General features: G+C 40.8%; 1 protein-coding gene across 1 annotated transcript; it reads right to left on the reverse strand.

Annotated features, from left to right (window-relative positions):
- Positions 1-557: 557 nt before the first annotated feature.
- PRKG2 (protein kinase cGMP-dependent 2) lies at positions 558-25,196 on the reverse strand. Its single transcript, XM_036383074.1, has 19 exons — positions 25,111-25,196; positions 22,273-22,779; positions 19,390-19,556; positions 17,727-17,840; positions 14,953-15,058; positions 13,705-13,768; positions 13,011-13,088; positions 11,871-11,965; positions 11,034-11,102; positions 10,200-10,298; positions 9,128-9,278; positions 7,709-7,845; positions 7,460-7,549; positions 7,146-7,287; positions 6,184-6,347; positions 5,432-5,554; positions 4,480-4,542; positions 3,556-3,622; positions 558-2,698 (listed from the first exon to the last, which is right to left on the reverse strand). The coding sequence occupies exons 2-19, from the start codon at positions 22,764-22,766 to the stop codon at positions 2,603-2,605; spliced, it is 2,319 nt and encodes a 772-aa protein (XP_036238967.1). The 5' UTR covers positions 22,767-22,779; positions 25,111-25,196; the 3' UTR covers positions 558-2,602.
- Positions 25,197-26,207: the final 1,011 nt, after the last annotated feature.

Here is a 26,207-nt window from a genome sequence, read left to right on the forward strand (position 1 = left end):
CAGCCCAGGCTAACTAGTCTCTGTCAGGAACAATCTTCATCCCTCCTGCCTCCTAAGGCAGGTTCTCTTGTGGCAGAAGTGCAGGGAAGAAAGCACAGCTACAGCTGAGTTTCGGAGGGGGCCACACCATAAAAGCAGAGCTGACAGGACAGAAAGGCAAAGCAGAGAGAAGAACACCAGGGACAGAACTCAGAGAATTACTAACATATCCACAGCATGCCCAAAACCTGAATGTCAAAATCAATTCAATGACTTTAAATTAGAAAATGCAGCAATAAGCTTAATCTGATCATCATCCTAATTGTCCATTCAATTCTCCCATGATCTCTGCACTGTGACACTACTTCAGCCTGACTCACTTACTCATCCCCTTGTTTTACTCAGCATAACTCCACTTGTGTTGAGCTGAAGTCTGAAGCACATCTGTCTGTCAAAGACAGATGCTGTGAGATCAAGTTATTTAGTCTCTCCTGTATCAGCTTCTGCTTGTTTCTGGAAAACTTTCCCTCAGTCAACTGCATACCTGCAAGAACTTGAATGCACATGGGAACTCTACATAAGTACAAAATAATCTGTGATCTCATTTATTGCAGCTTCTTATACATTCATTTTCTCATTATCCACTAGGGAAAACAAAATCTGAGTGCAGGACATACTGCAAGAAATGACATCAGTGGCTCTCTCTCCAGGGTAGCCTTTTCTGCCTCAGTCTCTTCTGAATCACGTAGACAAGAAGTATAAATCCAGTCTTTGAATCTGGACTGCTGTATGGAATGTGCTTGTAAAAAATTAATGCTCATCCTGTTACATTGTAAGCTTACTTTATTTGCACACAAATAAACAAGCTAAGTTAAATTTTATAAAGGAAATATATCCCACAGCTGCACAGACTTAATGCTAACTGCACTAAACTTGTCATACAGATAATTTTTTACTTAAAAAAAACATATATATACCCCCATTCTTATAATATATATATGTATATATAAGGAAACTACATATAAATACAATGGAAAAATACATTCAAAAGCTTTTTATAAAACTTGGCACAGTATTATTTTGACTGTAATAAAAATATTTATGAAAGAAAGACAGATGCATGGAGAAACACAAATACATAATGTCTAGTGCTTCATCTAAATCCTGAAAATAAAATTTAGTCTTTGGTATTACTAAACAAAGTTAAGTTGCAACCTCTAGTTCTAGAGTCCCACCTTACAGCCTCTGCTCCACCCTCTCTGATTCCACCTTGCACAGGCTTTGCTGGCTGCAATTTTCCATAATAATTTGCAAACAGGCAGAGAAACAAAACCAGCTAAATATGTAGTGTCTTCTTTCAAGGGCTCCATCCAACCTTCATTAAATTCAATGGAAAATATTCTATTGCCTTATTCAGGCTGAAGGCTATGCAAAATATTTAAATTGATTTGCTGTCAAAGCAATTGTCACCCACCAGTGAAAAATAATTATAACCATGCTACAAAGCATGGAGCTGCCCCTGAGGCATTCCCTCCCTCATTTCCCCTTCCCAGTGGGAGAAGTCACTCCCAGCAGCCAGGGAGGTGATCCAGCAGCCATGGGTAACTAAAGCCTGAGCACACAGTACAAGTTGCCTGGGAGGTTTTCCATCCAGCCTGTGAAATGCGGTAAAGCTGCGGCAGCTTCAGCCCAGAAATTTAGATTGGACTTGGTCTCAGCAGGAGCTGAAATAAATCCAAGCAGAGGCTGCAGATGCATCCCTCCCATAAACCCAGCATGAAACCCAGAAACATCCCTGCTTCAACAGCACTTGGGGCTCATAACACAGAATTTTCCTGTATAAGCCATGAATGCACAACATCCATCTGCATTTTTTCCCTGCAAGGCAAAAGCTTTTTGTCCATCTATTTTATCTTCACACTACACAAAAGCAGAACATTTTAAGAAAGGCACATGGCTCTTTGAAGCAGTAAGGGAAATGCACACCATGGTTTCTGATTCTCTAGGCAACTTCTATTATGCATACATCTTTTTGTTTGACCAGTCTCACATATCCAACATGGTGCAAAACTAGACTGACAGACAGGCAGCTTACACAGTGATACCTTTTTGGCTGTAGCTAAATCAAATCAACTTTTCAGTAAAAGTCTCTTTTCTACACATTTCTGGATCAATGCAAGACAGGACATTTGGGGGAAAAGTGAAACACAGCAGAGAAAAAGAAAAATAAGTGCCTATAGTTTTAGCTACTGAAAAATGTCACAGCTGTTGGCTTCTGATACCCATCCTCTCCACCCAAAAAAAGATGTATGGTAACCTTGTTAATATCAAAATTTCAGCTAGTGATATTTTTAGTGGAAAAACCATAGATCCAATCAAAGATATCTGGGAAATGTTCACTGTGTATAAAAAAAAAATAAATTCAGGTTACCTCTGCTGACTGAATGCATGCCCTTCCCATAAAATGCACAGATTTTGGTGGATTATCCAAACAGGTTCTGGTTCTGTACTGTCTTCTATTCTTCAAGGAGTGCTGTGTAATTTGTGTGACTTTATTTTAAGCAAGAAACAAGATAGAACTGGTGCCTATGAGTCTCTATAAATGTGCCAGGAGGAAAAATGATCAGAAATCCTTGTCCCAGCCTGAGAGTTCATCTGGAGGGCTTCCCACTTCAGGTGGATAGCTGTCAAAGTAGCTGTAATCAGTTGGTCCAGACAGCTAGGACATTGAAAACACAAACAAAAGTGTGTTTCAGAAAGTACCTTTTGAAAATGTTTTCTATTGATTATGCATCATTTTTGTTGCTCCCAACATGGAAATGAAAGGCTAATATGATAAAGATGATGTCTTTCAATGGATGCAATTCCTCATTCTTTAAAAGAGGTACCTCCAGTAATTACATTGTGCAACAGAACAATGGCATTTACCTTCTTGTACAAAAGGAATTCCCAAATATCAAATCCTTGATTTCATCCAAAGCCCTGTTAATTCAGTGAGAAAACTGGGCTACACTGTATAATTTGAATGCTATTTAAGAGCAAATCTACACTCATAGAGTAGCTACTCAAAGCAGACCTCAGAATTACTTTTTGTTTCAAATTAAGATCAAGGTGAGCTTCAAATGCTTTATCCTTATTTTTTTTTCTTTTTTCATTTAAGGGCAAAAATAAATAGGCCATTTAAAACTGGGAGCTTACTCAGGAATGTGTTGGAACTCAGTAGCAGGAGAACAAAGGAATTTGTACTCTTCACAGTAATATGAACAGTGCATCTTAATAAAGTGCCCATTACCAAGGGAGATATATTTTTTCAATATTAGTTTCTGACCAAACACCATTTGTTCTAGTAATGGTGAAAATGTAATGCAAAGTACACAGGCAGAATAATGTTTCCATTACTTGACTGACTGTAAGTTATGTATTGCTTGCTGTCCCTCTTTCATTCAATTTTCACAAAAATGTTGAACTGTAATAATTCAAATGCATCTTTGGGAAATTTTGCTATCACCATCAGTTCTCCATTGTAGCCAAGCTGTGTTAGCAAAGCATGATGATACTAAAAGCCAAAGCCAATACCTCTCTTTTTAAAGGCGATGTCAATTTCCTCATTTTCAGACTATCCCAGTTAAAACCACTCAACCACCTGATTAAAAAGAGACGAAAGACAGACAGGGAGAGACCAAAAGAGAAAGACAGGTCATTTTCTGACATTATACCACAAAGAGCTGAGAAGGGCTATAAGGAGGCTTTTTTCATGCCAACCCCTGTAAGAAGACAGTTAGAAGGAGGAATCTCCAGCACTATCATTGCCACACAAGGCAGGGGCAGCGTCAGGACCACCAGGCACTTTGGCACTTGTGCATGGAGGAGGTGCACATAGGCAGGTTAATGCATGCAGAAACACAGCCATGCAGAGGCTTGTGTGACTCCTTGGAATGCCACCCTTTTTACAGCATGAGAACAGGAAGACAAGCAGAAAAATCAAAGAACTACTTTCCCCAAGCACAAAGTGAAGGGCTTAGAAACAACCCAGATAAAAAGAGAAAGCAGAAAATGTTTAATTTACAGAGGACTTTTCTTCATGTGAAGAAAGACTTGCATTAGAAAAATTCATGGTGAGAAAGACTTTCTTTGTTACAAGAAAGAAGACAAACCCCTAAAATTCAAATCCCCTTCCTATGGAGCCCTTAACTACTCATTCTTAAAAATCAAATGTTGAAGGGTCAGGAGGTTTGAGAGGCAGATGCTGAACTGGCACTGATTTCTCTGAGAACTGAATTAAACTCCTACATCAACAATCTTGCAGCAAAACCAGTAAAAAAAAGAAAGATTTCTAGATAATCATGCTGAGGATTTACATTCATATTGTTGCTTGCTACAGTTGCAAAAATACTCAAGAGCAACAGAGATGTCTATGAGTTTACCAGTCTGGGTTCTAACATATTAAAAATATTTCAAAGTAAACCCCAAATTTTCTTCTTGGAAGTCTCTTTTGCTTACCTGTGCTTCTTGATGTCATTTATTCCATTCCTCAAATTGCCTAATCTTTCTGTAGGGTTTTGTCTCAAAAAAAAAAAAGGAAAAAAAAGAAAAATAATAAGAACATATAAAATATTCCTATTTTTAAAAGAGCATTTATAGGTCCTAACTGCTTGCATGTAACAGTTGCACAGGGATGCAGCTTCCATGAAACATGTGGCCTCATGAGGAGATATAATGAGGTGTTGCTCACTGCTCCTTTTTTCTGAGGATGGAGAAAGCCAAAGCAGTGTCACTCAGCTGTGAGAAGCAGCAGAGGGAAATCAGCTGGCTGACTTTTAGCTGCATATCCTTTTTTTCCTGGCCAGCAGGTCTGAGCTACAAAAGGAGGCAGATCAAAATTTACAGCCACAAAGATCCTTCCAGTCGTGGTACACAAGAATGTTGAATACTGCTCCCAGTGCCATGGATGAAATCCCACAGGAGCTGGGAATCCAAAGTCAGTGTCACCAGCCACAGGTTGTGCAGGCCACTAAGTTAGGCTGGCCCTTTTGAAATACCACCTTCTGCACATTTTCTAAAGGACTTAAGCCAGTCTTTAAGTGCCCTGTGTTTTCTGTAGAATCTATATGCTTAAGTCATTTTGGAAGCTTTTTATTTTCTTTAACAATGTGCTTGATTTGAAAATCAAATCCCTTAGCTCTTTACTCAGCCCCCACTTAATAAATTTTCCCAAAGATGTGTTTCAGAAAAAATTCCCAGCTGCAGAGAAAGCCCAGAGCCTCTGCTGCCTCTGCAGACTCAGAGGTGTGACACATAAAGGGGCATGCAATGCATACTGAATTCAATCAGAACAGACCATGCCATGCATAACAATTCCAAATGAGATTGTCAGGAATTCAAAGCTCAGTCTGAGTCCTAAAAGAGCTCAATCTCTCTACACTCAGGCTTTACCCCAGACTGCCCTTCCTACCTGCAGAGCCTGCGGATCAAATCCTCAGGTCGCCTTGTTATTGCTTTAGGAAAATCCAGCTTTTCAATGCCTTTGAGAATCAAATTGTATGTCATCATCTGATCAGCCCCAGAGAATGGTGGGCTGGAAAAAGAAAGCAACACTGCTAAATGGAACATCTGGCAAGAGCAGATGTGGCCAGTACCTATCTAAGCAAATATTTGAGAATATAGAAAAAAAGATGGAAAAAAAAGCCCACCTTCCTACTTTTACAACCCTCACCCTTTCAGCCTGTTTAAGATAATAGAAAGGCTTGAAGCTGAGAAGCTTCCTGTATGTACCAGGTAAAATGCATGACCACGTGTCCCTTTAAGCCTAACCCAGAGAAGTTTCCACTTTTATTGCCACTGAGCATTCCGAAAGAGTTGTCATGGGAGTGTGCAGAGAGCTAAAGAGAGAGCCCTGCTTTCAGCTCACCCACCCCACTGCACCCCATCACCCACTAACAGGGAAGAGAACAGTCTGTTGTCACTTGTTCCTCACAGGAAACATCAGCAGCAGCTGCAGGAGCCCTACACCTGCCAATTATAGCTTGTGCCTGGATAAGGCAGAACTGAGAATACATAACCCACTAAGTGTGTGACATTTCTGAAATGATGGAAGGTAAGACTTGCATAAAGAAGTATAATTTTGCAAGGTGGTCTAAAAACAACCTTGGAAAGGTTTCTAATAACAGATAAACTAGGTAAGAACTTTGAGTAGGAGGCACTTACCTGCCAGTGAGGAGCTCATACACAAGAATCCCAAGGGACCAAAAATCCACGCTGAAGTCATGGCCTTTACTCAGAATGACTTCAGGGGCAACATACTCAGGGGTTCCACAGAATGTCCAGGTTTTCTGCCCTGATCCAATCTTCTTTGCAAATCCAAAATCAACCTGATCAAAATCAACATATGCTGCATAATGCAGGAGAGTTTTGCACTGGGAAGCCTTAAGGTCTTAATTGCTTCCTCACTTTCTGCAAAAATCCCAGAATTCCTAGTTTACAGCTAGAACAACCATAGAGTGTAATTGTGAAGGAGCGAGAGGTAATTCCACTGGATTACTGAATGTTATAAAACAGATACATTTAGTATCACAAGTAATTTTCTGAATAGTTTTCCTTCTGGGGAGAACAACCCATGATTTCCTTGAGGACATGAGATTTACTGTCCCTGGAAAGCAGTGGGTGGCTCCTTGTCTTCAGAATGGATATTCCAAGCTCCCTGAAGGGTATTCTTGTTGCACTTCTCATGCCACAGTAAAGCATGGCAGGAGTTCTTTTCTGTGTTCCCTCTCTACAAAGAGAGGGCACCTGTGATGGTAAATGGAATCAATGAATGTTGAACCTGTGACTGTATGAGGCTGGACAGGGAGGTAATTCTGCACCCGGGAAATGTGGTTTCTGTCCTCACAATAAAACTGACCGCTGGGAGAATTTTTTCTTTTGCTCTTTATACTGTGGCAAGATCTCTCAGAGGCTGCAATTCCCCAGTTTGTCCATGGCTTGCAGTGACTTTGCAATGCCTTTGCTCCTCAGTGTGCAATGAGAAGCCCTCCCTCTTTACTGCTGAAGCACAAGAGTTACTACACTCCAGGATCCTGGTTCTATAATTACATGCTATTTATATCCCCCCCTGCAAAGAAACAGGATACAGGCACAAAAGGATAACATTACAATTGATTACATCTTACCAGTTTTATATATCCTTCAGCATCCAAAATTAAATTTTCTGGCTTCAGGTCTCTGTAGATAATTCCTATTTGATGCAGATAGTCAAAAGCCTCTGTCACACACCCAACACAAAACTTGGTGGTGAATTCATCAAAGCTGCCTCTGGAACAAAAATAATAATCACAATCAAGTTCTGAAAATGCTTCAGTTATTAACCAGATAATATCTAACAACCAGAATATTAACCAAACACCTTTTCATTGAATGGTCTACCTGCTCAGTAGCCACGTGGGGCTGACTATAAAGGGCAAGGTTAGGCTGTGTTTGCTGTTACCTGTCCCTCAGCAAGCTCCACAATTCCCCTCCAAGGCAAGCCTCCAGGAGCATGTACACGTATTTGTTATCCTTGAATGTGCGATACAGCCTGTGGAGACAAACAGCAGCAATTTAGGAAAAGCAAAATAAAAACGAGACTTGCAGTGTCTTTCCTCCTGAGCTCATGTGTGTCAAACCTCATTCCTAATAGTGCTGCCTCAGAGGCCAGCTGGGGGACAACACCAAGGGAACCTTATGCTCAACTTACTTCACAACAAATGGAGAACATATCTGCTCGAGGATTTTCTTCTCAGAATAGATATGCTCTTGCTGTTTGGTGTCCACTACATGTTTCTTCTTTATGCATTTCATAGCAAAAGCCATGTTCTCATTTTTAACTTTAACCTGTGAATAAAAATGATGAAAACACATCAGGCAAAGAAAGGGCAAAGAAAGGATGTTTTACTAAATCGTTCTCAGTAGATACATTGATATCCATATTTTTCAACACAGCACAGGACTGAAATTGATGGCTGTAACAAGGGACAAATTCCAGATTTTCTGCAGAACTGTTATGTGTGATTTTAAGCCAAGCATCAGATATTTGAGTTTCCCAGTCCCCACTCGTAAAGTGAAATGTTCCCTCTGTTCATTTTATATATACCAAATAGCAGCAGCTTGGATAGGTACTACATGTTACAGTGAGTTTATATCACAGTGGGTCCCAATTTCAATTTAAGATTTCTAATCACCAGCATAATACAAACAAAAACGAGAGGCAGTTTAGGAAGAATGTTTACAAATGATTTTGCATTACACTGAAATATTATCCAATATGCAATAAAAAGATGGAAGTTAAAACAGGGCCTCTTGGAAATGAAGGAAGCAGATATCTGTGTTCTACAGCTGGATAAGAATTCAGTTTTCAGCTTAGTATTCAGATGCTGCAGTAGAATTCCAGGATTTTTTTTTTTTGCAAAGCATGAATCAGAATGGAATAGTTGATGGTCTAATGACTGTAAAGGATTATTGACTTCACTAAAAGCACAAAGTCTCCTTTAATTTACCATTACCTTCAGCAGCCTGCACAAAAAGCATTCAGGTTTTGTCAGATGTGTTTGCAGCTCAGCCAGAGGGAAGTGGAATTTAAGGCTTTGGGCTAATGAAGCCCTTGGTATCCCAGAAGGACAGCTGATCACACTATTGAATATGACTCAAAAGAGCCATTGCAAATTGTTGGAAATTTCCCAGTGAACTCAGCTCAGAGATAGCTCAGGCTGGCTGGAGCTGCTGTGGGGCATACAGAAGCAGTTCTACCAGCACAGACTATGTGGTGCCATTCAGATTGCTCCAGGTCCAGGCAGATTCCTGGAAAAAGGCCTGCCATTCAGGGGACATAATGCAGGCAGGCACATCTGTAAACTCCACATGCACAAACTGATGACTATGTCTAGTGAGCAGGAAGGTATTTTTAACAGCAGGAGATGGAGGCACACAAGAATGGATTTGCTTCTTTAAACACCCAAGTCCTGAAATGCTTTTTTAAACTACGCATTGCTTTATGGAGAATTATTTCTGCCTGAGGGGCACAAGCACATAGAATACCAAAATCCTTCCCATTATTCAGTGGCTAAATCAATCATCCAAGACAGAGAGCTACATGAATAATTTTAAAACATTCTCTTACAAGCTCAACCCTTCCGAACCCACCAACACCCAGAGTTGTGACAACTTCTAAATTCTGGAATGGGGAAGGAGGGAACTGGGCTACTTTCTCCTTCAGCTCTATCATCTCCAAAGACACCTCTTTGGTCAACTGTCCACAGAAGGATCTTCCTCTGCATTAAAAAAAAATAACATGGGTTAGTGCTTTTCCTTGCCATTACTTTTAATGATCCTATATAAAGGAAAGGAAATTGAAAAAGAGAAAAGGGGAAGTGGGAAAGGAGAAGGAAAGAAAACTCTTCTTATTTCCTAACAGAATCTTAATGGAATCCTATAGAAGTAAATTAGGACAAAAATGGTACTGAAATTCACTGAGTAGAATCTACAGTAATTTTAGCAAGACCTGATCCCTGGTGAGATCCCTGTTGATGGGGGCAGCTGCAAAATTTGGGCAGTGCAAGCTGGAGAAGCAATGCTTGAAGGACTGTGTACCAGTTCCAGTAGAATTATCAGAAATAAGAATGCAGATATATTTCTGAACAGAGGAAAAACACACTCTGCTAACCTTCCAGCAGTGCTCAGACTGAAACCAAAGGTACATAAACTAAAAGTGTGGCCACAGATAAGAGCAGACATCAATACCATCAGTGCTATACTGAAACATTAAAAATAAACTGTTTCTTTATGTCTGCTTCTTTCTTTTTGAAATGGCACTTAATCTTTTGCACCGTAATACAGATTCCTTAAATAAACCTGGAGTTAGAGTTGGCCTTCAGGGTTTTTTACCAGTCAAAGAACTTACCATCAAAATGCAAAATCTATTTGAGCACAACATCATTTTTTTTCCTGTGCTCAGTTTTCCAGGAATAGAATGAATTCTTGCTTGGAAGTCAATACCCTGAGATTCTATGTAATTCTTGTATCAGAAAAAGTTTGTTTGGCTCCATAAGCATAGCCAGACTGTTTTATTACAGTGACTGTTGTCATTCCTAGGGGTCCATCTCCTTCAACCACCATCCATGATTTTACTTAAGTATCTATGACTCTTTTTTATGATTAGCTACTGTAGGTGTAACGAACATGATCTGACTTACTTTGCGTGTCGCTTTTCATCAGCCTGGGCCAGATTTGCCACGTAACCTTCCAGGTAAGTTTGCAGCTCCTCATAAGTTCCAACTGTTTGATTAAATGTCCTAAAACCACAAAGGAAACATCATAAACCGCTGAACATTTCAGTCATGACCCAGTAGGAGTTGGTAGATACTCAAGGATCACTTCCTCCAGGCTCAAGAAATGATCAAGAAATCTGGCAAAGGGGGCAAGAGACCTGTCTGGAGAAATAAAGAATTCCTGTAATTACTCAGGTTTAAGTGGAAAACACACAGGAGATGGAAGCTGGGTCAGGCTACTTGGAACAATATTGAGAGGTTGTCAGGGTAAATATAAATGAGACAAGGAAGGCTGAGGCCCACCTGGAATCAATCTGGCCAAGGATGTCAAGGACAAGAAGAAAGATGTCTTCAAATACATCAGTAACTAAAGGAAAACAAAGGATGATGTGGACCCATTACTAAATGGAGCAGGGACTCTGGGGACAGAGAAGGCAGAATTACTGAATGCTCTCTTTGCCCTGGGCTTCACTGACAAGAACAGGCCTTAGGAACCCCTGACCCAGGAGATCAGGACAAACATCACCACTTCAAGGAGAGAAAGAAGATAGTAACTCTGAACTACTCTTAAGCTTCTATGCTCCAGCACCTGCTGTCAGCCTCTCTTCATTAGTATTCCTAAAGCACAACCACTCATTCAGGATCCATTTAAGGAAACACTGTGGTTTTGCCTACAGTGAGGTCACATTAACCCACTGAAAGTCACTTTTACCTGCTGAAAGAGGATGCAAGTCTTTTATGAATGTGCAATGTACTTACTCTCTGTCTATAACGAGGCACTCCACGTTGTACTCATCTGCAATAACGTTTGCTGATCTGACGTCGTCACTGAGAATTGAAATGCATTAGGAGAGTTCAGAAGCATGTCAAAATCCTCAAAGTACCTCACACTGCACTCATGGAGGGGCACAGCTGCTCTGGGTTAAACTCCTCAAAAGACTCTGCAGCCCATGCCTGGATTAATGCTGCTGAACCAAATACAACATTTAGCCTTTTACTAGTCATTATTATGGTCTAGCACAATGGTTTTTCCAGTTTTGATAGGGTTTGGATCATGACATCCTTTAGCAAGCTTCCAAGAAATTAGGGTGAGATGTAATTATCACCATATCAGGATTCACTACTTATTTCTAAAAAGCTCCTTGGATATAAAACATTCCCAAAGCCAGGTGACTCCCTCCTCAATCACACACGTAAATATGGACTGTGTGACTCCTTCTCTCTGTTTCTTACTGCCGAGGGCAATGGAAACAAGAGCTCGTCCCACTCACAATGGACTTTATCCATTCTGGCAATTACAACCCGGCACAAGTTCTCACCACAGTTTTTACTGAAGTGTTGACAATAAGTCACAATGCAGAGGGCCAGAATTTGACTTCTGCAGGGAAAACCAAAGGCAGATGCCAGTGTAAACCTTCGAGCTCTCTCTGCAACCCCTCAAAACATTAACACAAATTCGGTCACTACCTTCATCTACTGACTTTACAATGAAAAGAAATATATTCAAAACAGCCATGAGTTGTAGAATCTGACACACAGAGATGAGACAATTGAGATCCTGAAATTCATATCATGAATCAGACAGTGTGAACTAACCTAATGAGAGCCTTTTCTCCAAAGTAATCTCCTTTGTATAGATTTTTAATCACCTGAGGCTGCGAGTGGTTTGTAGTACTCTGGGTAACTATCACCTGCAAAGTAGAGGAAAAAAAAAATTTGTAAGGGAAAGTTTCAAAGTAATGCATGATATTCTTTCTGTTAAGTGTATTTGAGAAATGTCTTAAACTCAGTAATGCTGCAGAAAGAGTTACAGATATATATTGTTACCCCTCCTCTCAAAAATTACACTCAAGCATTCCCTGACCCCTCTCTGATTTTTGCTGGGAAGAAGGAATATATTCATTATTGGCAAGCCCTCAACATTTTCTCCTCATTCTTTTTGAAACAGAGCAGAATAACTCACATTTTAATGAAAGATTGAAAAATATTTCAGTTCCCACAGTGGGCAGATGTCATATGAGCTTTTTGTCTTCTCAGTTAAATAGGCAACACTCCAGAAGCATTAACTAACATTTCCCCTCATGAAACTCTACTTCCACAGTAGCACTCTCTGCTGACGCCCATGCTAGCAAGAAACAAACTAGAATATCTACAGACACAGAGATGTTTTGGAAACTGGAAGTTTGTTGTGGAAAATTCTCCTGATTTAATATTGGAGTCCTGAGTCAGCCTCCAAGGTATCAGCTGAGGGATAAAGGCTGCTGCCTTGCTTCTCTGGGACTAACAAATGAAAGGACTCTGAGACAGCTCAAGGGCCATTCTCCATTAAGTCCGGGACTCCATTACTTAGACTTTTCACAAGCCTATGTTTTGCCCTTCAGATATTGCACCATGTAGGAGAAGACATAGGGTCAAATCTCATTTACAAAAAGAATTACAAAAAAAATTTACAAAAAAATTGGCTTTACATCTGTGGCACAGAATCAAGAGGCTTCAGGACACAATTTAATTACATTGTAATTAGAATAGTATAACATGAGTTCATTGTGAATGAAAATTTAGGCTCCCTGAATCTCTGCAATGTTGCTCCAGGCTTTTGTCACGATATTGTGAATTTAGTAACATGTGCAGAAACACTCTGCAACATTTTTATTGGAGACTGCAACCCTTAAAATAGCTTTTGAGATACAAGTGTTTGTACATGTTATTTTTTAAGCTAGGTTTATTATACCTTACCTTTCCTTTTGCTATTATAAAGAAGGTGTTTCCTTCCTCTCCTTCCCGAATAACATAATCTCCCTTGTCATAGTACTCCTGGTGGGGGGGCAAGTGAGAGAAAATATTGTCCAACAAATCTTTGAAAGGTTGCTATGCAGAGTTCTTAACACACGTGGATATTTCACTGATGTTTGACTTCCTATATACTTCATGCCTCTATGTGAAAAGAATAAAGAGCTACCACTATCCTTGGAAAAAAAATCCCAGCTGTGGTTATAGATCAGGCCTTTACCTTCAAAGCTGCTGGCAAATACAGCCCTAAGGCATACAGATATTTCGGGTGGATTTGTGTGCTGGGGGACCTAATGCCTTCTTCCCTTACATCTTGCAGTGTATGTGGTCCAAGGGGTATGAAAGTATTACATATCCACATCACAAAGAGGTAAATTTGATTACCAAAAGAGTCCTGGAGAGCAACTTTGTACTTAATAAAATATAGATTACAAATTGTCTTAACAACTTGCTTGGCTCACTTGATGCCAAAATATAACTTACTTCAATGTCACTAAATGTTATTATTTTCTGCCAACCTGGAATTCAGCTCTGATGACTCCAAAACCACTTTCATATTAAATAAGCTTGGTAGTTTTTTATTTTTCTTTGTTATTTTGGAAGCTTACTGAATATTATTTAGAAAAACTTAATATCTTACCACTTCCAGGCAGTCCATGATCTTGGTTAATTTATCTTCAGGTAAGTTTTTCAGCAGGGACACACTTCCAGAAAACAAAACAAAAAGAAGCCCCATAACCCAAAGCAGTTATCATAAGCAATTTTTACAGTCAAATTTTATAACTAGTTAAACTAGTGGTGAACACAGTATACAACTAAATCTTAATCTGTAAGGTTCAAGCATTCTCATCCTGGTTTTTAGATAAACTCTCACAACTTAGAAATGCAGCAAACATTGGTCAGTTTGTAAATCAACTTTGAATTTCAGAAGAGGAAGGACTTTAGTGGGCATAAGGATTAATTTCAAAAGAATCCAGCAATTACAAACCCTAGACATGATAGCAATTCAAGAATATATTTTCAAGTGCACTGCAGAGACTGTAAAATCAAAGGTAAAAATTTCAGTACTCTGGACAGCTATGGAAAGATAATCTAATTAGAGTAAAAACTTGGTGAACTTGCTGGTAAGAATGAAAAAACCTTCAATCCTGATCACTTGGACTTGTAAAAGTTAGGAAATTATAGAAATTTCTATCTATTTAGGCTCAGCAAAGAAGTGTGTATAGAAGTCAAAGGTGGAGAGGGATGTGAAAGTACACAAGCATTCTATGCATGGCCAGGCTTGGCATCTTGATTTGAAGGCACAACAGAATGGTCATTCTGGGTTAAAAAGATAGAATATTACACAGCTAATTGTGGTTTGGAACCTCTAATTTCCCCATCTTCCTAAGGAGAAGCATGGCACCACTCTCAGTGCTCCCTGCAGGAGAGAATTATTCTGCTCTGCAAATTTCCTGGTAATTTAGATTGGAATTAGTTCATATGTTGAGAGACATGCAGATCTCATATTCAAATCTCCAAAGGATAAGGAATATTCCTTAATCTCCTCCAGCAGCAAACTAACTACTCATTGGAGGATTTACTTAGCTTTATTTATTATATTGTTCTCAGTTCTAGACCTGTAAGTTCTCTATACATTTATACTACTACTTAAAGGCATTCAAGCACCTATTGAAGTTTTCTAGTGTGATGCAGGAGAAAAACAACTAAAATGGAAAAAAACTCTTATGAATATTAAAAGAAAAAAAATACAAATATTCAGGCTTTTGAGGCCATATTTGCATGAAGAGCACCTTTTTCTCTCTGTTTACAAGACAGGCACACTATTGTTGTGCACCTTAGTAAGTAGCACAAAGCAGTATCAGAAATAGAAATTAATCATATTTACCTTCTAAGGAAGTTTCTGTATTGCTCTTGTCTGGTTTGTGCTGTCACTCTCATGATATTTTGAAACACTTCTCTGTCCAGTGCCCATGTTTTAACATTAGTGATTGCTTTGAGAAAACAAAAAAAGAGAACAAAATCAGCAATGTTTCCAAAATATTTGATAGATGATATTACAGAATCAGCTCATGGTAGAAGTCAGAGTAGCTATTTCACAAGGCCAAGGCTGAATTTTAAAATATCCAGCGCCTATTGTAATCAGACTTTTAAAAGAATTCAATTCCCACTTAAAAATGCTCACTAAAGTAAGGAATAGATTTCCAAATGGTTCCTCTAGGGAATGCTTTCCATGCAATTTCATAGGCTGAGCAACCTTGGAAATGACAGGGCTGAACACTTGGGAAAATCTACCCTAATCACAGACAGTCACTGCACTCAAAAGCTGTAAAATGCAAAGAAGCTGACTGGAAAGAAAGAAGAACATGGTTAGTTTTCCAAAACCTATGTCATTAAATACCGTGCCCTGGATCAAACTCTAATTCAGAGTATATGCAAATTCAGATTGTATGAAAATTATCTGCACTAAGATAGAAAAAGCAGAGGTCAAGAAATAAATTTAATTTCATTTAATCCTGTGATCCTCATACACTTTTCCTCCAAACTATCCATTGTATAAGGGAATAAAGGGTAAGCAAAATATTAATGTCTCATTTTCAAAAGATAATCAAACAATTAATATGGTAAGCAGGCACAGGACTCAGCATCAAAGATGCAAATCACTAAGAAGCTTCTGAGTGCAATCACTGACACAACAAAACTGTTCTTATTTTTTTAAGCAAAAGGTGATTCTATTAAATTTAATCTCTTCTTTTTAAAGATGCTACACCATATTCAGCAGTTTTCCTTCTGCTCTACGAAAGAACAAAACTGTGTTTTCTGTGAGATAAAATTTACAGAAAAAAATTGGGACAATTGATTTCCTCTGTTTATAATTAACATGGAACCCTTTTTTTCAGGGAACAAAAATGCCAGGTTTAAAATGAAGCGTGTAGTCATTTCTCATTGTATGCAATACACACATATGATCTGCCATCTATCAAAATAGATAAAAAAATATTTTTGGATGCTGGATGGGAGAACAAAGGTGTTACTTTGGTTTTATTTCTCTCCTGGATAACATCTTTCAGTTTATTTTACATGAAGAAAGCATGGCAAGTACCCAGCCTATTGCAAATTGGTATTTCCTGTATCTTACACCTTAACTAATGAAGTGGTTATAGAGTTAGAAAAATGCCTGCAATCTCAAAGATGAGATTTAAAAAAGAGAGAAATTCAGAAACATAGGAGTAAATCACAAATACAGCTCCGCTTGTGAAGATGCTGCTGAGCAGCAGCAGCCACTGAGATGCTGGTTGGATGAAATCCTTCACTTGTGAGTTTTCACAGATTGCAGGAAAAGGGCACCAGGAGAGGGTTTCACACGTGTGTTCACTATTCATGCTCAGGTATGGCATTGCACAGCTCTGCCTCCACAAGGATCACAGGAAAGCTACTGGGGAGGGGTGGATTTCTGCAGTGTTTGCAAGTATTCAAACACCTTTTCTTGCCCATAATTGGACTATTCCTGTCCTACCTCAAAACCAATTAATGCTAGCAAAGGCCTAAAGCAGCTTGACATCTTATTATGTGGAAACACTACTTTATAATGCTAATACTATACAGCAGGCAAAAAAGAAAAATAGGGAACATATTCAATTAGAACAGCATGTTAGTAAGAAAAATAATCACATTACTGATGCTGTTCTGTTTATCAGGCAGCAACAAAAACAGATTACATGTAATAACTTCCATCTGCAAAGCCAGCAATGATTTAGTGCCTAAACTGGGTGCAGGAAGAAAGACCAAAAGCTTTTACAGCAAACAACTTCTTGTTTTATTCCATTTGCTCCTTTTAAAATCAACATGAACTCTTCATACTTACCGGTGGCACAAAGTCCCTGCAGATTTAGACAAGAACAGAAATTAGTCTTCAAACAAAAGTATTATTTATGAAATGGCAGGAGAGTGAAGAAATTATGAACTTAACCATATTTAGTTACTTACTTGTTTGTCACAGAGCAATTATGGCATGTTGGAAAGGGAATCAGGGGGTATTTAATGGATGCACACCCAGTCTTATGCAGAAAGAGGAATATTTGTATCAGATCAACACTTAAATACCATCCTGGTCAGTCCCCAAATTGCCAGCTGCAAATGGGTCTAGGCAAGACTCAGTGACATAATGATGATACAGAACTAAAAGAAGTGCAAAAGCAACTAATTCCTGCATATTTTAAATTGAATTAGAATTGTACCCACTCTACTAAAAACACCATGGCTCTCATATGCTTTCAAACTCACTGCAATTTCATCCTTGGCACTGCGTTAGACACAAGAACATAAGAACCAGAGACCACCACCTCTACTAAACCATCCACAATTAAAACACAATCCTGCCCTAGTTGTTAGCATGCTACAGATCAGGCTAACCAGCACAATTTGGAGGTGCCTAATTGTTTATCAAGGGTTATGCCAGAGATGGAATGACGTTCATGGCACAGTATTCGAGTTCCCAAGAAGAAATAACTCAAGGAAGACATATGTGAGTTTACTGTAGATAACAAAGACAAGCAAACATCTATTAAATGAAAATTTCAAAGGAAATCTGGGTATAACAAGATCTCACAAAAATCCACAGTTTTCATTTCGAGCAAGGTTGCTGTATTTAACCTCAGGTACCTTTCACAGAAGCTGTCCGTGTGCAGTTGTATAAAATGGCCAGTTCACCAAATGCTGTCCACACAGGTATTGAGGAGAGTAGTTTATTCTGCTGAAAGACTTCCAGACTGCCCTCTGTCAAAAATCAACAGGATAATAGCTGTTAAATCTGTGCTCAACTGCACAGAGTGAATGGAAAACAAATCAATATATTTCTGACTTCGCCACTCCCTGGAACACAGGAATGGGAGCAACAGTGCAAAAAGTGCTTTGAAACACATAAACAAACCAGGAAGATTTTTTTTTAAATGCACTGCTAATCTACAGATGTGCTCTGGAAGGAGGGGCCATTCTAAATCCTGATGGATAAAGCTTTGCTACAACAAGCCACTCACTTGTGGTAGAGATACTCTAGTGTGGTGTAAAGAAAGAAGTCTCAAAATAATGATCACAGGAGAAATACATCTTCATAGAGATGTATGAGTATGTATGTGCAGAATGCAAAGGAGAGGGCAGAAAAATTAAAAGCACATTAAATCTTCATTCAAGAAGTTGCTCTTGAGCTTTACTAGCAAAAGTCAAAGAAAGTCTGAACTTCTTCACAGTTTATGGCCCCAAAAACCTTCTCTTAAACATGTTATGAAAGTTCTGCCCTCTTCTCTCCAAGGCCCACACCATCTCCTCAAGAAAGGTTCTAATGTACCAGGAAAAATTCCAAGTGCACATCTCCTATTTGATATTTCATCTGTTTTCAAAGTGTTATCATTTTGTCTTGCAATAATATGACCACACTGTCACAAATCCTGCCTCCTCTTTTTTCCTGTAACATTCCTGTTTTCTTAACACAATTACCATAATTTTTTCCAACTAAAGGCAGAAAATGAGCTTTCCAACATATAACAGTTTGTTGGTACACCTGTTTAAATATTCCCACCTCAACAGAACATATATAGTATGAGCTCTAATTCATATGAGTCTCTGAGACTTTTAGTGGTCCCCAGTTGATGAAATATGCAAATTTAACACAATTGTTTTTTAATGGTGAAAAGATGAAAGACCTTATTGCTAATAGGAGCAAATTCCAGGTGTTAACTATAGCTGAACAGCAATTTGAGGCACAGTAGCAGTCAGCACAAATGATTTCAGACTTGTTGGCCTTATTTTAGGAAAGCCTTCTTATCCTAAAGCTTGTTTTTTCCCCCACCCCAGAAAGAGCCAAGCACGTTTTAAAAATGCAACCCCTCATCTTTGAGAACAATGAGTGAAGAGCTCATCTTTCAACTTCCCGTACACAGAAAACTGGTATCTTATGAATGTTGACAAGTAAGTTTATTTCAGGAGTGGCTTCATGATCGAACACTTCTCTGTATTTTAAATAATATCTGTTCTTCCTCTGGAGATGAAAGGGTTGACTACACCTACAACAGAAAGGAGCTGCTGGCCTCTGGACTTTCAGAAATGAAAAGGGTCATGAAAAAACATTAAATCAAGACTCATGTTTCCAAGGTGCTTTTTTACTTGCTCTCACTCTGTTTCATAAAAGTCACTGGTAAAACTTGCATTGCCCTCTACAGGGACAAATTATTTAGAGGCACAAACACCCTCACTGTGATTTCCTGCAAAACCTTCCAAACCCCTTTCCTGTTTCTTGCACTTGTGTGCTGTACAAGTAAGCAATATTCACCTTTGAGCACAAAGATGTGATTTCCTGGTTCTCCCTGCCTGATGACGTAGCTCCCTTGCTGGAACGTCCTCTCGTACATACATTCCACCATGTCTCGTGTCTGGTGAGGCTCCAGTCTCTTCAGGAACTGGTTTTTATTCAGGGCATCTGTGATGAGCTTCTTCTCACTGGTTGCAAAAGAAAAACCACAAAGATTAAAATGCCCAGCATGGCTGGGGTTTGTTATTCACCAAGCATTCATTGCTCTCAAGAGGACTCCTCATTTCTAACACATTGCTCTGCCTGCCTTGTTTAGGCCTTGTGGGATGGTAGCCTGGTTAGTGAGGGAATTGTCTGTGCTGTAGTCACCTGGTGAAACAATCCCATTGAACAATCTTGTTTTCACTGCTCCCTGAGACAATCTCTGCAGCATTTCCTGCTGCAGTAAATGCATATAAATAAATGGGCGACTTGTAAAGACAAGAACTGTCTGTATTTGAGCTGCTGGTGGCAGAGCCCAGTGGTTGGATTTTAAGAAGGAGAACACATGGAAAAAGAAACAATGGATGAATCTGTGGATAAGGGCTAACCAGCCAAAACAAAGCAGATCATACACAATCTATGGGTTCTGATTGATGTATGTTCTGGCTCAAAGGCATCCTATAAAGCAGTGCCCCAAGCCCTCATCAGAAATGAAGGCAATTAAACAACTTCTGCACTGATGGGGCTTTTATGGCCCTGCTGATAGTTTTCATTTACTGCTGAAGTGAAGTATAAATTCTGCCTCTGAGTCCCCTTGCTCCTAATGTTGAGAAAGTCAAAATCCTGACAGATTTCTGAGGCATTTAAGGCTTCCTCTTGTTTGTATTCATAAAGCAATAGGAGGTTGTTATCAAAACTAGGTTATGTGGGAAAAATCTCCCGAGGACAATCCAGGAATGAACAAACCTAGGGCATGTAAATACACTTACATTGTTACTAGCCATGTAATGACTGAAAATAAGTGAAGGTGATGAGATGATGCAGGAAAATAAAACCAAGTAGCTATGGTGAGGACTGTGTGTAGAAATAGGAATCATAACTTACCTTCTGCTGAAAGCAACAGGGTTATTGGAATATAAGCTCTAACTTAGTTTTCATCTAAAGCCAACCTTGCTAATTTGATTCATCCTGGCCTGCATCATGTGTACAATACTGCAATAAAATACAGTAATTGCATATAGCCTGATATGTGAAATGAGCACAAAAGCTTCCAGAACTGTGGAAGAGGAGACTATGCTTCTAAACTTTCATGAAAATCATCCATGCTGAGATACTCCAAATAAAAGTATGGCACTCAAACCCCTGCCACAGGAATAGCATCAAATTGTGCCATTTGTTTTACAAATAATTCTAAACTGGACTGGTGGCACCCTGGAACCAATTCAAATTCAAGAAGCATGGAGCTTCCCCTCCTTCTGAAGCAGCTCCTTGCACAAGGAGCACTGTAAAGTTACCTTCCACAGCAGTGGGGCTGCATTAAGTCCTTTCTCTGTAAAGGGGAGGCAGCTACTGGTAGCAGGAACTCCAAACACCCCTACAGAGAGTGTTGGGCTAATGGATCAGTATTTGCTAATTATAACACACAGAATTCTGCAGACAGTGAAGGTTACACTTTGTCCTTATGTGTCTGAACTGCCTGAACTTGACCTACTACAGTATTTACAGACCAGGTAAGGAAACCAAATGTTTGTGCCTTTCATCATTTGGCTGTCTCAAGAGCAAGGTGATGGCGTCTTACACAAGTGCACGTGTATCACAGGCTTATCTAACTGAGAGACAAAGCAATGCACAGCACTACAGCTTTGTGGTGCTGTTTTTGGCATATGTTTGCTTCCAAAATATTGCAAGATCAAATAATACTTTGACCACCACGACATCAAAAAATGACGTGCATTATGTTTGGATTGCTTAAGCTGCAATACTTGCTTTGGTTCTGGCTGCTGCACTTTGCTAATCCACTGGCTCTTCTCCTCACTGCTGTGACAATTCTGTCTCTGAAGGCACCCTAGAAAACCATGTGGTGGACTGCAGTACAAGGATTGTGCCAAGGAGGAGACAGGTTACAAACAGAACACTCTTAAAGCTGTGATTTAAGCTACCCAGGTACTTGTGATAAAATATTAATGCAGTTCCCTTACTCTGGAAAAACACTGCTAGCTGAAGTTCTCAGCTCTTTGTGGTGACTCAGGCAGCCTTTCTGATTCATGAGGCACCCTCTAAGGTGCAGTGCTGGACATGATGGATGAGAAAACATGCCTCATAACTCTCAGGTCTACTATAGTAAAGACTCAGATATGCCATGAATAACAAAGCTCCCTACAAATCTGAAGGCACTAAAGTCACTGGCTGAAATCCAGGTAGAGTCTGGCTACCACCATGTTAAAAAGACTCTCAGGTTATGTCTACACTGCAAGGTAAAAGAGGGTCTAAGCTATCCTTAAGGATACCAGTCTGATATCTCTGTCTGCAAGGTCAGCTCTGACCACAGAGGTTTCTGGGTCTGTCAGAGTCTAGAAGGTGTAATTGGGTTAAAAGAGGAACAAGTAAGATTCAGTTCCTATGCCATGATTGTTAGAAGCTGGAGGGAAGGAGGAAGCTGGCAATAATGATAAATCCCAAAAAACGGAAAGATTCTCATCTAAAATACAGAGGCTGCCCACCACTCTTCATCTGAAGTCTGTGGGACACAGATGGTTCTTGGTTAAAGCTACCAACAAACTCCACCAGAGTCTATCACAGCTGCAAAGCCTACATGAAAAGGATGAATACTTTAATCCTGATTTATCATGAAGAGAAGATATAGTTATGATATAAGTAATAACCTTGTAACACAAACAGAGAAGCCCTCTGAAATGAGCTCACCTGGAATCCTTTCGGACTGTTGCTTTTTCAAGGGAAAACATAGTTTGCCTGCTCAAATCACACAGTCCTGTTGTTGGCTCTGCAGATACATCTTCCTTGGCTCCCCTCCTCCTGTCAGCAGAGACTTTAAATGGAGAAGGCTGAAGAGAGTGCTCTCCTTGAGTGCTAACAACATCCTGCAGCTTGTTCAGCTGTATGCACTTGCTCTGAAGCTCCTTGGTGAGTTCTGCTATGACCTTAGTCTGCATAGCCAGCTGTTCCTGAAGCTCAGCAACATGGCTTTGACTCTCTTGCAGCTGCTGATCTTTTCTCTTCAGCTCCTTTTCCAGTTCAAGTACCTTGCTGCAGAGGACATCAGCTGGCCCATTGATCACATTGATGCCTAGGCATGGGTCCATCAGAAACTTGTGGCTGGCAGCACAGCCAATAGCCAGGTTTGCCACGTGCCTATTGGACTGCCTCAGGTGCTTGGGCTTCACTAATCCGTTCCCCATTTTGTCCAGAGACCTAGGTGGGAAAATAAATCTGCAGTTTTATTTCATTTCTGAAGAAAAAATAAAATTAGGCCACGGAATGTTGAGCAGTGAATTCAGTAATTAGCTGGCAGCTGAATTTGCCATATGCAACTGTAGTAAACACAGCTGATTGCTTTCAGACTCTCCAGTCCTGCAAGTCAGCAGAGTGAAGGGCAAGGAGAAGAGGCAGGAAGGGGTGGTAGAAACAAAGCAAAAGATCTCATGGCTACTACTGCATTTTTGTGAGTTGAAGAGATGTGCAAGCTCCCCTCAGCCTAACAAAGACAAAACAAACAGTAGGAAGGAAAAAAGCTTGTGCTTGACTGCTAAAGCAAGAAAATTGTTAGAAGCAAAAAACAAAAGTTGGGTCACTTCCCCACTGAAGAATAATTATTGTGTAGACTAATTTAATTTAATAGACAGACTAATTTAACCAGTGGGTACATACCTGCCTGGCATAAAGCATACGTGATTAGTAAGTATATGTGTTAACACACAGGCAGCTGGCATCATTTCTGCAGCTCACTTACTCATCTAAAACTGGCTCATATTTGTTAGTACAACTGCTGTAACAGCTGCTACTGCTGTCAAGGAACAATTATCTTTTTATGGGGAATTACCCCTTTCCATTGGCTACTCATGAAAAGCGACCAGGAAAAAAAATGGTCCTGGGCTCCTGTCAGAACACACGTATGGCTTCAACAAGCACTTGTTGCAAACCAGCAGCCTTCAGTAAATTTTCAGGGAAGTGTCCCCCTTCTTCCTTAGACACAATCTTTGGCATGTTTCATTGGATCATTTCAGGAGGAGCAAGGGATGATGCTGCTGTTGTGGTCAGGCAACAGCAGGCCCAAAGTAGCTGTTTGTCTGCCCCATGGATGAAAGACACCTTTTTCAGGCTGAACCCCAAGTGATGTGGATTAAGATAATCTCTTTCACCATTTTATTGGAACTGGATAAGAACATGGCCCTGACAAGGTATGTTGGTCAGATGACAGGCTCCAGCAATTTGCTTTTACTCATTAGTATAACCATACTTTTAACAGATGCACAGTTCTGTTCTGGTTTACAGCCTTCAGTGGGTCAGAACTGAAACAGCTGACAAGGTACCTCACATTCCAAATCTAGTTTTCTTTAACATAGTCTTTCTTCTCAGCTCTGTCTTGCTTATTGTAACTTTGAATAATATTTTTCATTTGTGCCAATTTCACAGATTGAGCATTTTGAACAGCTGATGCTTCAGCCTGTTAACAGGGACTTCTCAGTATGTCAGAAATGAAGGCAAATCTGTACTGCACAGGAGAATTTAAACAAATTGCACATCAGGGAACCGAACCAAATAACTCTGAAGAGGGACCTATGTGTCACTGCACATGGCTTAACCAAAGATCTTAGCTCAGCATGCAACCATATTTAAAAACAACCCAAACAACAGTCAACATAAATAAAAGTTAAAGTATAGAGAGGAGATTATGGGAAACACATCATCACACTGTAGCAGTCCCTGCTACTAAAAGCAGTGGCAGTCACTGCATTTCAAATAAAGGATATCCCACACACTTTAAAATTATGTATGGCAGAGTGACTGCCCCAAGGCACAGAAAAAGCTACTGTTTGGATTGTACCCAGCAACAGAGCAGGTTTACTGTGTGATGTTAGAGGTTCATAATATATTATCCTCACTGGAGTGACAATGTTAGCAGCTTCTGTCTTCCCTTTGTATATGCACAGTTAATTGTCAGTAGGCAATGGAAGAGGCAGCCAGATCTGACAGATGCCTGTTTCCACATCTTAACTGGCCACTTGAGTAGGAAACTCATGGATGTGGCAGGAATCAATAAAACACTAACAGGTGATTTTAGTAATTCAGCATTACAGTAGCCAATTTCTAGCAGAAAACTTAAAGCCTTGCTCCTGACCAGCTTTACCCACAGCTCCGGAGACAAAAGGCTCAACAGGGCATTCACTGCGCTGCGTTTGCCCACAGGTCTCCTCACACGCTCCTTCCAGGTCACTGAACAAACGGGGACAAGCACCGGACAGACCCAAAACCCACCCGGGAGAGACGGAGGTGTCCGCGCCCGCCGCGGGATGCCCGGGGGATGCCAGGGATTCCCGTGGGATGCCCGGGGGGATGCTCGGGGGATGATCCCGGGATCCAGCCCCAGCCGAACCCGGGTCCGCCGCAGGCCCGCGGGGTGCGGGCGCTGCCGGGCCAGCACCCCCGCCCCGCCGGAGCCCGGTCCGGCCCCGGGAGGCCGCGGCTGCCCCGGCCCCGGCCTGCCCCGGCCCCCGCCCGCCCGGAGCCGCGGGCTGCCCTCACCTGCGAGCCCAGAGCCCGGGCGGGTGGCGGCGGCGGGCACGGAGCGCTGCTCCCCGCGGAGCCGGGCTGGGCACGGAGCCGCTCCCGTCACGGCGGCCGGGGCTGCGGCGGGGCCGGCCCGTCCCGCCCTCGGTCCCTCCCTCGGCACTGCTGTGCCCGGCCGGGCTCGGCAGTGATGCCCCGTCCCGGTGGGCTGGGACGGGCCGGGCTCCTGAAGGCACCCACCTGGCACAGAGGTAATGCAGGGCCCAGCTCAGGTGTTTGTCCTGTTCGCTTTCTGCCGCTCTGTGTGCGGGTCTTGGCTGTCGGGCACGCAGCTGCAGAGATGCTGCAGCCCTTGCTCTCGCAAACTGACCCTCAAACCGCCCTGCACAGCCTGCGAGGAGCTGGCCCGTGCCCTAGGATACATCTATACCCACTCAGGCTTGCCCCAGAATGGAGCACTGCCCATATTCAGCATTGACTCTTGCAGTGTTTCACAACAGCTGTTCTCTCTTAGCACATATCTTCATATTGATTCAAAACATCTCCACGGGTTGTTCACCCAAACAGCCTGACAAACCAGGGATGAAAGGATTTTACAACAGGCAAAGAGCTGCATGCATACCTCTCCTAGGGATGCTGTCAAGAAGACTTGGTCTAACACCAACCTGTGGCCTCGAGGACACTGGCTCTCCAATTTCTTCTCTACAATTACACTGTAGCCATGATATTTTCTGAAAAAGCCTTTCCTTAGGATTTTTTTCTCCTGAGAAGCTGAGACACCTCAGGAAAAAAAATGTAAACAATAATTATCTGCTGCTGTGGAATGCAACAGGTGGATCTGTGATTGGTCTCATGTGGTTGTTTCTAATTAATGGCCAATCACAGTCCAGCTGTCCAGACTGTCTCGGTCAGTCCCAAGCCTTTGTTATCATGCTTTTTCTATTCTTAGCTAGCCTTCTGATGAAATCCTTTCTTCTATTCTTTTAGTATAGTTTTAATATAATACGTATAATAAAATAATAAATCAAGCCTTCAGAAACATGGAGTCAACATTCTCATCTCTTCCCTCATCCTAAGACCCCTGTGAACACTGTCACATTACACTCTCCTTT

The sequence above is a fragment of the Molothrus ater genome, chromosome 4 (genome assembly GCF_012460135.2).
Source record: "Molothrus ater isolate BHLD 08-10-18 breed brown headed cowbird chromosome 4, BPBGC_Mater_1.1, whole genome shotgun sequence".
Taxonomy (NCBI): domain Eukaryota; kingdom Metazoa; phylum Chordata; class Aves; order Passeriformes; family Icteridae; genus Molothrus; species Molothrus ater.